Below are 15064 nucleotides of genomic sequence, written 5' to 3' on the forward strand. Positions count from 1 at the left end.
CTGACAGATATGAGATGGGACATCACTTTGACCTGCGTGGCAGCCGTCACACACATACACACACACACACACACACGTACACACTATTCTCCCCATGCCCTTTTTCAAAGTTTGAAGGGTTAAGTGTGTGTATGTGCTTGCATGTGTGTGTGTGTGTGTCTACATTTGTAATCGTGTATGTATTTGTGGGGGACATGAGTGTGAGAAGAGTGCACTCATGCGTGTTCCTGCGTGTTCTTTGTGTGATTCATGGCGTTTTGAGCTTTCTGAGAGTTTATTGCCATTAGACCCAAACAGCAGAAGGGCAGATGTAACTCTAGACAGCTGGCACAGCATGCTCCCTCTTTCTCTCTCCCTCTGCTGACCCAGTGAGTGACAGCTCTGAGAGAAAGGAGGAAATGAGCTGAGGGCGAAAAAAGTGAGGGCCATTAAAATCAGATTGGACGTAACTATTGGTGTGGGAACACTGTTTTCACTGCAGTACCTCTGGCAGACGGGGTTTTCTGGATACGGAGTTTGCCAGATACACGTCTGCTTGAATGGGCAGCATCAGTAGTATTTTTTTTAAATGTATATATATATATATATTTGCGGTTATACAGTACATAATACATAAACAGCTTCTGATATATTTGAGAGAGATTGTATTTGTAGCTCAGAACACTTTTTCCCGGAGTCTCGTGTTCTTTACAATTAGACACTTAGTGGGCGTGGCCTTTCGACGGCTCCTCCATCTGTCAATCAGCTCTTTACGTTGATGGTCTGTTGACAGCTGGGTGATCCCCAGGGCTGTGAAACTAACTGCTACTGGAAAATACACACACAGACACACACTGCTGTGTAAGAAAACATCGCCCGCCAGCCGGATATTAAAGAAACTGTCACTCTCCTCCTCACCTCTCTCACCCGCTCTCCTTCTCTGGCTCCCTTTTTCATCTTTTTGGAAAAGTGTTCCTGCTTTCCCCACTGACTCCCTGTCCTCTGCCTTCCTTTCGTGCCACGTTCTTCTTCTCTCTCAAGTGGTAGAACATGTATTGTGGACATACATTGCAAGTGTTGCTCGAGTTTTGACCTCTTCAGCAATGTATCGGCTAAAAAGAACACGTCTTTTGGCATTCCGGTGCTGCGATTGTGCCAATGTTTGCTTGTGCATTTGAGCACGCGATCTCTTTCCGTTGAATGTCGGAGTGCCTACAGGGAGACAGGAGCAGACAGAGCTGAGAGGCGGAAGGAGAGCCGTGGAGGGTTCACAGTGATTGATCGTTCCTGTCTCTGTGTTTTGAGGCATGGGGAAAAACAAAACTCCGAAGCTGCCAAACATTGTCTGCTACTTTATTTCATTATTTCCCTTGCAGTAGGTCTGTCACAGCACGGTGTGTGTTGAGTGAGGTTGTATGATGAGTCACACTGGTGTCTTTGAATACAGCCACTAGTATGTGATTGGTACTCAGTATGAGGCGATGCCGATAGCCCATGTATTGCTCTCGTTATCAGGACTGTAAAAGTCGGTGCATCCCTCGTTATCTCGTTCTTTATCTGGAAGGGAATTAAACCAGTGGTTGATGGGTAAAACACACAAACATCAGAAAACTGTAAAATAAAATCAGTCAGATTATAAGCTGGGGAAAGGAAGTCAAAATGTGTTTCTGGGTGTATAAACTGATGAGCTCAAATCAGCTGATCTCATCTACTGGGAAACTTAGTCCATGTGCCTGTCCGGAAACCTCTCCTGTTTCAATTATCTCATGCTCTGTTTTGCATCCCTCAGTGTGTGTGTGCGTGTGCGTGTGTGTGTGTGTGTGTGGGGGTGTGTGTGTGTGTGTGTGTGTTTTGCAGGAAGTAGAGAAATAGGCATTCATGAAAGGTGTTGGAAAACCATGAAGCCATATCTTTGCTGTCATATCACCTTCAGCTGCTGATTTACGACTAACTATGCACGTATTCACACACACGACTCTCAGCCACGCCCTCGTGATGGGAATAGTATGCAGTGTGTTCAAGACGGAGTTCTCAGACGCCTCATGGGAGCTGTCAGTCAAGATGTGCATGAGCTTCATATAACCTCAGGCACCGTGTTAGTTTCTACATAGTCCCTTAATTATCCTGTTGTGATAGACGTGCAGTGGCAGTTTCACAGCATTGTCATGCACAAGGGAGAGAATATACTCCAAATTCTCTTTGCTAATCCTCATAATATGTCAACTCTTTGGTCCCTTAATAAAAAAAAAAGACAACTTTTTATGATGTTTGAAGCGTAGATGCAATCAGAAGACGTAAAGAGTTAACTTGTTTTAAGACATTCATAATCAAATTCATAATCGGGGTATCTCCTGACTTGTACAGTGAAACAAAACATAAAAATATCTGAAGCTTGTTAAATTGTGGGTGAGGACTCTTTTTGACTGGCGCACACACACACACACACACACACACACACACACACACACACACACACACATGCTTCTCAGTTTCTCAACGAAATAGCTCACAGAGGAGCTTGTTTTGGTTTTCTGTCCTGCTCTGTACTTTCTCACTATCTCTCTCTGATTGACGTGTGGTAACTCAGCGGCATTTAAGCACTCGAGGTGCAGACAGAAGCACTTTGTTCCGGTGTGTTGGTTGGCTGGTGTCAGCTGGTTTCCGGCCAATCCAAACATGACCTTCACACGTAGTGCAGGGATACTGTCTATTGGCTCTGGAGGATTTTGGGGGTTTCGGGTGTTGGGACCAAGGATTGGGAGAAATGGAATAAGAGTTGGTGAAGGTCTGCCCATAAGGTTGCAAGATGTGTGTGTGTCCGTGAGTAAAGATTGGGGACACAAACGTGTTTGAAGTCGACTGGTATTGTCTCATTGTGACCTCTTGTAAAAAACTTGTCTTGCTAATTTCCCTCAATCTATCTCTCCATCACTGTGCCCCCCACTCACCAAACGTCAGTCCTGATCTAGACACTAAGAATACAGTTTATAGTGAAATAGTCAGATACAACCACAGAGATAGAAATGGCAGTCGTGGAAAAGTAACGTAGAGTGTTGAGAAGGTGGAGTTGATGGTGATCTGAAAAGATAAACGCTCAACACTAGGACTGCACAGTCGTGGCTCAGATGATGCTAAAGTATGATTCCTCATGCCTTGTTTACCTCTAAGGGAGATTAATGAGAGATGCACCGATTGAGCGGGAGATAGAAAGATACACTGGACGACATGCTCCATTAGTGCAGTTAGTGCCTCTGTAAACTGAGTAGAGCACCATGAGGGCCTCTGCTGTCAGGACACACACACACTGGACTGTGTGTGTGTGTGTGTGTGTGTGTGTGTGTGTTTAATAGAGCAGAACTCGCTCATTTTCTGCAACAGCTGCTGTCTTCCATTCAAACTCCGGCACATTAAATCACTGCTGCTGGTGCCAGAGACACTCTCTAAACCTATGCCTGTGCGTTTGCCTGATTGTCCTGGTTTACTTTTAATGGTCATCTGAGTATTTCTGTTTAAACACTGGCCTTTAGAAATACTTGTCTTTCTCTCTTCCTTGTTTGAATGTGTTTGCGCTGGCTTTTTATATTTGTTTTTATCATATGTTTGCATGCTAGAGAACACGTTTTGATCTGTAGGGTGAGACTAATTTGTGCCTTATTTTTTAGACCATACAGCTATTGGTACTGAGCCATGTCACAGTATACACATACAGAAATACTAGCAGTGTACTGTTCTTGACCAGGCCAGCCAATAACACTTTTAATGTCTAGCCTTGGCGTCAGTGGTTGGCTGAGGACACATTTAAAGTCAGATTTCTTGAAATATGAAAGGCCAGTTTCTTTCCCCAGACATGCCAATGTGGATTTATGATACATAGCTGAGGTTTGCATTGTTCATGTGAGAAATTAACTTGAGTTATTGCCCAGCTCACTGAGATGAGCTCTGCCAAACTCTACTTTTTCCATTCAATAAACAGTATTTAATAGTAAAAGAGCATTAGATTAAGTTTAGATTCAACAGTGCATTACTGCAGGTTTTGGTTTTGCAAAATGAAAATTGAATTGGGATGAAATGAATACTAATTAAAGTTCCATCTCTCTGCTCCCACCTCTATAAGGTTTCAATAGGAATGTGAGAACATGTTCATTGGGGTTTCATTGCAGGTTAAAACTCACACTGCCCTGCACGCCTCCACCTTTCTCATGTGAAGACATTCTTCTCAGGTGTGTCGTTACAGGTGATTTCCTCTTTCCATATCGTCTCACCGGACGGAATGCATAAAACCTTCAGTGGCAACTTTCTTATTGTTTGGAAAGTTATTTATATGGTCTCCAAAATGCCTCTGGCTGTATTGTCTCAGCATTCTCACTGAGACTCGGACTGCAGGTCACACGAGGAGTCACCACTAGGGGTGCTGTGCTGTCTCTACAGCTCTCCCTCAACTCTTCTCCTCTCTGCTGTTCACACGTTTACCGTCCTGCTCATTGTAGGGTGGGTTCAAACCGTTTTGTTGCTGGTATTGCAGGACACCACCAAATAGAACCTCAGCTCATCAAATCCAACAATTCAGATTAATTAAATCCAGTAATTAATTACTGAGATGTTATTTCTGAAGGAAACAGCATTCAGTCGTAATGAATTGTAAACAGTACTGGGAAAATCAAGTGCCACAATCTTAAAATATTAAAAACTCTTGTTTAAAATTAGAAGCTGCAGCGAAGTGATATAGAATGGAAGAAGTTCTTGCCAATATATCACAAAAAATATATTTGCTAAAACTCTGCTTTCTCGTAAAGGATTGCATTTGTTAAGTTCGGTTCATATTGAACCTGTGCAGTGATTTCGATATAAACTTTGTTCAAACTAGTCAACGTCTCTAAAAGGCCAAGCAAAACCTATGAGTCTGTCCCTGTCTCCCCCCTCTGTCCTCATGTGTCCTGCTCTTGCTGACAGAAAAGGGTGCGTTTGCTAGCTGCTGCTGCTGTTATCTGTTTACAAGCCAGTGTTTGCTCAGAGCTTGATCATGTTACAGGACAACAACCCATGCTAGTCCCATTCACGGCCGTCCACACAAACAGTTGCACATACCCAGACGTAGCCCAACAGTAGTCTCGTTTAGACTGTCCGCCAATCCTCGAGCAGTTGCTGAGGCATCAGTCTGCAGCTGAACTGAATCACCGCTCAGGGATTCTTTTCATCTGGGGACGACCGCTAGGCCTCATAGAATTTCCTAAATATTATTTTGGTGTTTTCTTTTAAGGTTGTTTTTTTTTCACCTCAATCTGCTCCACTCTCCTCTCCTCTCATTTACTTCATTTAATTATTGGCCATCTTCCCTGCTCCTTATTAGGGGGAAAAGAATCCATCCCTTTTGGAAAACATCTGCTGATTAATGAATGGGTGATTGGCTGGTGGTTGAGAAGTGTGAAGAGTTCATTTGAAGGATGCTACAGTAACGAGAACTCTGTGTTAGTGAGAGAGAGAGAGATTGTTGACAAGCCAAACTAAACATTCCCCCTCTCCTTTCACATCTGTGCTCTCACTCACTCACTCACTCACTCACTCACTCACTCACACACACACTTGCTGTTCTACTTGTCAATCAAACCTCTTTCGCTCAGTTTGACAGCATTTTATTGCTAACACTCTCTGCTTTTGTTTATCTCTTTGAGGATGACATTGTGATAATCCTCTTGGGGAAGTTGTGCATGCACAGGACAAAATAGTAGTATGAAGCTAAAATGGAATATAATAGTGAGTAAATATACGATTGGGGGTTTACGTAAACAGAACATGGATATGTAAAGTCCATCAGAAGTCCGCAATACAACATATCCACATATATTTGGAGGAAAATATAAATATATATTTTACTTATTATGAAAATATTATGAAAGTCCTAAACCAGTAAAATGATTTGCACTTGCTCATATTTAATGTGTGTGTGTGTGTGTGTGTTTGCTAAATGTGTGTTTCTAGCATGATGTGTCGACGGGAGCTCTGAAGGCGGCATTGGACAGCGTGGTGCAGGAATGTGTGAGCTTCGTCGGGGTGGACATCAACATCTGCTCCGAGACGCTGATGAGGTAGACGACACATGAAGATACATATATACATGTGCCCACACGCATGTGCACTCTCTACTGCGCACACACACACACACACACACACAGACAGACACAGACACACACATGCAAATTGTGAAACCGAGTTGAAGTAGGAGTAGGGCTTAGACCTCTGACATACTTTCCCTTAGCAGTCACAACATGGCAAAGCTTCATCCACACTCATACACAGGCGCATGCTCGATGATTACACACACACACACACACACACACACACACCCTGCATGCCAGCTTTCTGTTCTGACTAAAGCTTCCCACCCTGGCCTCACTTATTGGGACGACTGGAATCAGCAGAGGGGATTAGGCGAGGTAGATATACACACATACACACACACATGGCTCTCAAATGCGTGTATGTACATTGTATGCACAATCGCAAATATCTTTGGTATTAAACTGTGCACTCATTCACTACAGCATGTGCAATACACAAACCTGCTTTAAAAGCACAAGAAGTGCACAAATGTGACGCGCACACACACTTGAAGTGGATACAAATGGTATGAAGCGAGCTGGCATTAGCTGCAGGGCAGGCATCAGGTCATCTGTTTACCTGTCTGCTCTGCAAGTGAGCTTTTTCCATTCCTGCCAGGAGTTGTGCGACACACATTACACACACACACACTCACACCAACGTGTTGATGACTGAGGTATTATGTGGACTGTTGACATTGCCGTGTGTTTTAGTGTGAGTGAGTCACTGGAGGCATTAACAGAGCAGACCTAATTCAGTTTCAAATCGCCTCCCTGCGTTGCTCAGCCAAAACTGGACGAATATACTCACTAAACTAGTGTTTCCCCTGCTTGTTTAAATGCCAGGTCACAGTCTGCACAATCCGCTCTGCTTGTTTATATATTATAGAAATAAGGGGCCAGATGTAGAACCAATGTGTTTATTACCGGGACACCACAGACGGGTGTACTGGTAAGACATCACACTTTGAAACTTCTGTCATCCAGTAGAGTCCTCAGAAATAGACACACAGACCTCAACAAACTTATTTGAAATTTGATTACATTGTATGACATTTTCCCTTTTTATTTATTGTTTTTATCTCCTAGGCATGTAGCAGGCCTGAATGTTGGCAGAGCGCGAAATATTGCAGAGTGGAGGGAGCAGAACGGCCCCTTCAACAACAGGGAGCAACTGAAGCTGGTCAAAGGCATGGGGCCCAAGACCTACCAGCAGTGTGCCGGCTTCATTCGAATCAACCCCCAGACCCTACACAGGTGTGCAAACTAATATATAAGCTATATGTACAGTACATCATGTAGAGACTAGCTAGATAAGAGGAGTGTGGAAGGAGGAGCCTTCACAGTAACAGTTTTCAAGGCACTGTTTCAGTATAAAGTATTGAACTGAAATAATACTTAAACATATTGACAGTGTATGTGGATTATTAACAAATACACTTTTTTTTAGAAAGGCACTTTCAAGAGTGTGAGTGTGAGCAGACAGAATGAATTAGCCTCCAGTATATTGGAGAGGAAGCAGGAATCTCAGAGTCAAACACAATAAAACGTAAACCGCCCTCATGGCAGGATACCACGATATGTAATTGAATGAGTTGTTTTCTTTGTAATTTGGTGAATCAACCCTTTGATGCAAAGTTGTGTGTGACTCTGACTTCCTGATAAAATTATAACACCTTTCATTCTTGTCTAAACAGCACCGAGTCGTCTCCTCCCCCTGTACCAGCGAAACCGGCGGCTAAGAAGGGCAAAGGAAAGACCAGCATACCGACCTCATTTAACCCCCTGGACCAGACCTGCATACATCCAGAGTCCTACCATGTGGCACAGAGGTACAGCACACACACACTAACGCACACACAGCCCACCCCCGCTGGCCAAAGCATGTTCGGGCTAAGATGGAGCTGATTTTGACACCGTCTCATATGGGGCTGGTTATAGTGGTGGAGGATTCTGATTTGATTTACACAGACACTGGATACCAGAGAGGAGGCGTTGGCTCTTGTGTGTGTCAGTGTGACTTTGTGTGTGTCCTCGTGTGAGAAATGATTGCTAGCGCTGCTGATGCTGATATCAAAAGCACATTGAACATCTGCCCAATACTAGTATTGTCCTGTGTGTGAGAGGGAGAGGGAGAGAGAGAGCCCGCTCTCTTACAGCTGTAGTCACTCAACTGTGTTTAGTCTACATACGTTCTGACACTAGTGGCTTTAAGCATCGCTCCCCTCATGTTGATGCACCTTTAATGGCCTCCGCGCAGTTGTGTGCGAGTGGATGCGTCTCTGTGTCCAACATGTGTGAAGATGGAGTGATGCTGCTTGTGACTGTTTTTGCTTATCTTAAGTGACTGTGTGTGTGTGTGTGTGTGTGTGTGTTCAGCAGTCGGCCGTATCGTACAGTGTATCAAAGAGCTGTTTAGGGGTCGGTGGTTTAAAGAGACACTGCTATTATAATACACCCTCTATTCCCTTTCTCTTTTTATTCATCCTCTTAGTCTCACACATGTGCATGTGCACACCTTTTCTTCTCCCCCAAATCCACACAGCTCATTTTTCTTAACATTTCTGTTTCATTCCTGCATTTTTGGCAGACACCTTTCTCTCTCTCTTTTTCATCCATCCATCCATCTCTCTCTCTGTCTCCCTCTCTGTCTCTCTATATGTCTCTGTCTCTCTCTCTCTAAATTACTTTTTGTTTTGCTTTGTTCTTTTGGCCCACAGCACATTTTGACTAATGTATTTGTACATTATCCTACATTTTGCTAAGTGGGCGGCAGTGTGTCCTTGTTTTTGTCTCGGCCCTCAGTCTGTTTTCTCTCCGTCATCTATTCTCTCGTTTCTCACCAGTCTACTTCTCATTCTCTGCTTTCCTGTTTCCTGCTCTTCAGAACTCCTAACCCTGCTTTGGCAAATGTTGTGTCCTTTGCTATGACTATCCTATAATCCATGTCTGGCAATTTACTCAATTCAAAGCAAATTAATTTCTCACCTGTTCACACATATATTTTGTGACGGCCTCGGTTTCACAAACCCTTGCAGAATTTGAGAACCCTTTGTTGGTTTTTTTTTTAGCGTGTCTTGTGGTTTCACAGTATGTCACATCCCTCTTTAAATGTTAACGGCGATGGGCTGTGGGGTTGATGTCTGATGACGGCGCAAGAAAAGAAACACATGTCAGCACTCGCTCTTCCTTGGAATTCAGATGGCCTCGTGTACTTTTGATGTAATGGAAAACAAATCATCTTCCTCTGAACTTTTAAATCAGAGAGTACGTCATGCCTCTGAACAACAGGCCGTCGTACTAAGACCTGATTCGGCTTCCTCCTCACACAAGCGCTCAACATTACAGGTGTAGTCTTACACTTTGATTCAGCCATTTAAATATTAATAATAGTAAATATTATTGTCACTCATAGAAAGTGATCATTTATTTAGAATTTAATATACATATATATATATATATATATATATATTTATTTTTTTTTAGATCCAGCTTTACATTTTTAAAAGGCTCTCCTTTAGAGTGACGACTGAGCATATTGGGACACATTCAACCCTCTAAATGAAACTTCTCAAATTGTGTAGATTCCTCACTGCTCTTCTCACATCCTCGCCTCCAACCAGTGAAAGCAGGAGGTACTTGTGGAGGAATGCTGTGTGTGTGTGTGTGTGTGTGTGTGTGTGTGTGTCTTTATGGTGTATATGGAATATCATGTTCATCACATTAGTGAAACTGGATCCTCCATTACTGCTCACAGCCCCCACATCACCCACTTTTTGTAACCATATACAACACACACACACACATACACACACACATACACACAGACACAATTTGTCCACCTTTGTTTCAGTGAGATATGTTTGCATTAAAGCAAATATTGATATGCAGCTTTTCTGTAAATGCCGTTATTAATAAGCTGTAGAGGATCTTCTTTGTTAGAATGTCTAGCATCAGAATGTCAATGAAAGCGTAGTGTTTTTAGGCAGTTGGCTGCACTCCATGAAATCTATAGTATTACGGTGATATGAGACAGAGGTCGTTCCACTATGATGAATACTCCTATATTTAACAGTCGGGGCCCAATAGTTCTATAATACAAGACAGAGTGGGTTCTTGCTGTGGGCCTGGATAAAATCTATATCCTAGCCCACCCAACCCCACATTCACACCACACACACACACACACACACACACACACACACACACACACACACAGCATTGGTAGTAATTATATGAGTATGAACTCAACACTGGTGGGGGCCTCTGGACTCCTGGTACCCCTTAAATACTAACATACACCCTTGGAAAAATGAGATGGGCAACGCACACACACACACACACCTGAAAGTAGAACTCAACAGAATACAGGCTGCTCTTAGTGCTCTCTGCACTGCTGTCCTCTCCCTCTATCGTCTTTAATGTTTTTCCACTCAGAGGTGGGAGGGATGCTCCTAAATTTGGTCCGCAAACTGACCAAATTTAAATAAAATTAAAATGAATAAATAAAATGATTTTTCTAAATTGTCAGTCAACGATAGGTTAGATTTACGATATACTTTTGCTTGTTACACTTCATCAGGGAGAACATATTTCCTCTTGTACTACATTTGATACCCTAGTGAGTGCCGCAGATTTTTTGAGGGGGGGGGAGCATTTTTGAAAATGTCGACAATGAGAATGTGTCGAAATATTGTGAGGAAGAGGGATGACCTGCAGCAAAGGTCCCGAGCTGGATTCAAACCATGGGGGCTGTGGTATGCTTCTTAGACCACTAGGCCACCAAGAAGCAAGTATTTCTTTGCCTGTAAAGCGATATATGGTTGGAAAGTTAAGAAGCCGCAGGAGACAAGATCCGAGTGTCAGACAGGCGTCCACTTCGGTCCAAAGGTGATGTTTCCTCACCACTAAGCCATTTCTGGCAAACACTCGGCTACTATTTTGCACCAATCTGGCTCGCGGGTGTTGAGGGATCGATTCCCCTTGTCGCCCCTTTTGGACGGTAGACGGTGACTGAGCTGGCGGGGGCCTCTCCGCTCCCAGCTGTCTCCTACATAGTTTGTACACAAGCCGTGTCCCGTTACATCCGCACTGTCTCTGCCGCTGCCAAATGAGCATTTTGGAACAACATTGTGTATGAATCAACTTTGTGTGTGTGTGCATGTGTCCACCTGTTCTGTCCATCATGGGGGGGGGGTTGGGAGACAGCTGCGGAGTCTGTTAGGCGTCAGGCTGCCATTGAGCGACATCCATCACGGACGCTACCCAGCTGGTCCACACATGAACACATGCGTGTAGAGGCAAATGCGTTCATGTCTATCACTAGCTGTGAAAAGTGCAGACTGTAAATAGAATATACGGTACGCACAACACTCACAAAGACACACACGTGTTTGGTACTAGACACACACGTGTTTGGTACTCTGGCTCTCTCGTGCCAGCTTGTTACCAGGTCTGTTTTAGAATGTCGACGAGCTAATTAGTTTTGATTCAAATCTCAGGCTCAGTGAGTTTTAAATGGTGCAACCTGACTGACTGTCTAGACTTTTCGGAGGTGGGACATCCTGCTAGAATAACGTGATAGAGGGAGATTTTTCCAGGCGCTGAACAGATGGACAAAAAGTCCAACCATAGCAAAGTGGAGGCAGTTTCATGAGACAAGGTGTCAGGGTGTTTACAGCCCACTGCGGATTTACCTGATTTAATAGGGGGTAAAATAAATGTGTATTTGTGCTTGTGGGTGCCCCGGCAGCTCGTGGCTTTGTGTGTAATTACTCCCACACCTCTCCCGCCCTCCCTCTGTTCCCCCACAAGCTCCCTCTCACTTTACCTGCATTACGTTAGCTTTCCGCTCCCTACTGCCTACGTCTCATCTTTTGTTTCTCTTCTTTCTGACAGTTATACTTTTCTTTTCCGAATCATTCTTCCCGGTCTGTCGTCACTCGCCCCTCCCTCCTCCCATCCCTTCCTCTTTTCCTGCTCAGTTACTCCATCCCTCGTAGGCCCAGGTCTCTGTGAGGGAGGGGCTGCATGTGCTTTAGCCCAACTAGGACCACTCATGTTTACAGACACTGTCATGAACCTGTGTGTGCATACCCAAACATACAAAAAATATAGTTTGTTTATTTGCTGTTAGTGTTTTGTAGTTTTCAAAGTTGAAGTTTCACACACTGCGCTATGTTTTTCATATATTTATTTTGACATATGTCACTCCAGGTTTCTGTCCCTGGTGGGTGGGAGTGCAGACCAGATTGGGAGTCCAGGCCTGCAACGGTGCGTGGCCCGCAAGGTTAGGACCAGCAGTGTGGAGGAACTGGCCGCGACGTTGGACACCACGCCTGAGACCCTCAAACTCACCATAGACGGCCTCACGCAGCCTCCTGGGTTTGACATAAGACAAAGTAAGACTCCTGCCATTCACACTCGCACTGGAATAAGACCGGGTAAACAGCGTTATTTACATTGTCAAAGGACACAAAGAACCAGCTGACAAAGTCTATTGGCAAACATTTCCTAGAGGAACAAATACACCATATTCATCCATGTGAACTCAACATTCATATACTGTTGTGGTTTTCACACTGCGAGAGGAATTCAGCAATGTTTACATGCACACACCACATTTATCAATCAATAGGAATCTAAACAGTTAAACTCTTATTTTGTAGTATTTCTCCTTGGTATCAAAATAAATGTATTATTAGAATACAACCTTTTTAGATGTACCATCTTGTTTTCGAAGGGGATCCCAACAGATTCCACAATCAATACAAAACAGTGACAGATTATATAAACAATAGAAATACAATTATCAGTAGAACAACATTCACACAGACAACAAAAAGACACCTCACTTTTTTTTTTTTTTTTCTCTCTTGATCTCTTTTTGCTATCCTCAGATTTTGGACAAGCGGACTTTAAGCGGGGCATTGTGTCGATGAGCGATCTGCGGGTGGGTGCGGTGGTGACGGGCCGGGTGGACAACACGGCTCTGTTCGGGGCTTTTGTAGACATCGGTGTCGGCTGCACGGGCCTCATCCACAAGAGTAACATCACCCTGGACAAACTGCCTTTGAGCCAGCGCCGCCGCAGCCTGGCGCTGGGACCTGGGGAGCGGGTGGAGGTCCGGGTCCTGTATCTGGACCCTCAGAGGGGACGGATCGGGCTGGACCTGATCAGGATCCTGCAATAAAGTTCAAACTTAGTGGAAGCTTGTAGGGGTTCTCTGCCTTTTATTTTGGCAGTCACAGTAACTTCTCGTAGTCGCTCATCTTTCCTTCTGAATGTCCTTTATTGGTCCCTGTACTGAACTGATAGAAAGTCCAACGTGTATTTGTCCAGTTCTTTGACTGAAAGTGTTTGTGTTGCCCATGTCCTGTTAATACATGACTTTTAAATAAAACTTGCCTTCAAGGTATTGACTTGAACCATCATTTGAACGTGAACTGAGACAGTATTGATGTAGAAATCTTAATTCTATTCTGTCATTTGAAAAAAGTTATTGTAGGCCTGGGTAACTGTGATATAATGTGTCACTATTTTCAAAGAATAGTGTACCTTTTACTCCACTCCAATTATTGCACCATTACTAGTCACCTGAAAACAAGACTTTGCACAGAAAATGTATGTCTGGCTGTTAGAAAAATTCACTCGAGACTGGTGTAAAAATCATTAATCATTGGACATTTATTCTTGCAAGAAGGAACAGAGTTGAAACACAAACAGGTTATGCATCAAGGCTGCTCAGAGGTCCGCCTCTGAGCTCTACGCATTTATACTTGTAAACGAAAGAAAGGAATGTCACAAAACAAAAGTTATGATAAGACATCTGTCACTAAGGAAAACACTCACACAAACACTGTGCTCAAATCACCAATTAAGGTTGAACAGTTTGTTCCAACCTTAGGGTCACTCTCTCGTAATCAGGAAGTCTTGGTAGCAACTCGACAAGGCGTAAGTGTTGACGCCTTCACAGGTTGAGATGTTCTTTTGACCGACAACTGCTTCTTGATAGCTTTAAGATTTGCTATGTGACCCAGTGTCAGTGAAGGTTCCCACAAGCACAGAGTCTTAAAACTAGCAAAGGACATGAGCCTCTGTTTAAATGCACACATTCATTGAATACTTAATAATATTAAATATTTTACAACATTCCCACCTGTTTATATTTTATAAAAATCAACGAACAAAACAAAAAAAAAAAAAATAGAATGAAAAGAAAAGAAAAGTAGAATGTGTAAGTGTATAAATGTATAAATCAAACTGCTGAATAAGTAATTGCATAAATACAAAATCAATCATCAATCAAAGTTGAATAAAATCAAGAACACACGTATGTTAAGGTTATATTGATTATATTGAGTATAAGGTGTTCTAAACGACCATGCTGTGTACTGTCTGTATTAGCTACAGGTAACACTGTAATCATCATTCTGTCTCTTCTCTCGATTTTCGACGTATGAATCATTGTTACTTTACAGTCCAGTTTCAGCATTTAGTTCGAACAGGTTTATGACATTTCCATCATAGTCAGCTGGAGAACTCAGTGAGTCCCCCAGTACGTCATCAATTCCCATCTCCTCATCCTCCTGCTGGGCAATCTGTTGGTACACTAGAGTTTGTTTAGTCATGGCAATGCCAATCAAACGCTGTATTAGGCTTCTCACACATGGAATGAGGCAGCAGCCACAAACACCAAGGAGAGAGAGTGCTGCGAAGATTGAGGTGAACAGTGATAATGCCAATTCTTTCCACTTGCCGAACCATGATTCCAGCATTTTGTTGAAGGGATTGTCGATTCCTGCATTTTTGGCCAGTTCCAAAGAGAGTGAGGTCAGTCCCTCCAACGCTCTAGTCACTGACCCGTCCGGTGCAGTGTTGTTAGGGATGTAAGTACAACAAGATGAGCCAAACATACTACAAACCCCTCCTTTGTTTGCCAGTATCATGTCTATGGCCATTCGGTTCTGGTGGGCCACCAGGCTGGTACT

General features: G+C 43.4%; 1 protein-coding gene across 2 annotated transcripts in view; it reads left to right on the plus strand.

Annotated features, from left to right (window-relative positions):
- LOC306785631 (S1 RNA-binding domain-containing protein 1-like) overlaps positions 1-13438 on the plus strand; it is a 38906-nt gene extending 25468 nt beyond the window's left edge. For both annotated transcript variants that reach the window (XM_079280084.1, XM_079280083.1), the window contains exons 17-21: positions 5956-6062; positions 7164-7331; positions 7772-7906; positions 12291-12475; positions 12974-13438. In XM_079280084.1, the coding sequence (XP_079136210.1) occupies positions 5956-6062; positions 7164-7331; positions 7772-7906; positions 12291-12475; positions 12974-13266 (888 nt within the window). In that variant the 3' untranslated portion in view covers positions 13267-13438. The remainder of the gene's footprint in view (positions 1-5955; positions 6063-7163; positions 7332-7771; positions 7907-12290; positions 12476-12973) is intronic.
- Positions 13439-15064: the final 1626 nt, after the last annotated feature.

This window comes from Melanostigma gelatinosum, assembly GCF_949748355.1.
Source record: "Melanostigma gelatinosum genome assembly, chromosome: 12".
Taxonomy (NCBI): Eukaryota; Metazoa; Chordata; class Actinopteri; order Perciformes; family Zoarcidae; genus Melanostigma; species Melanostigma gelatinosum.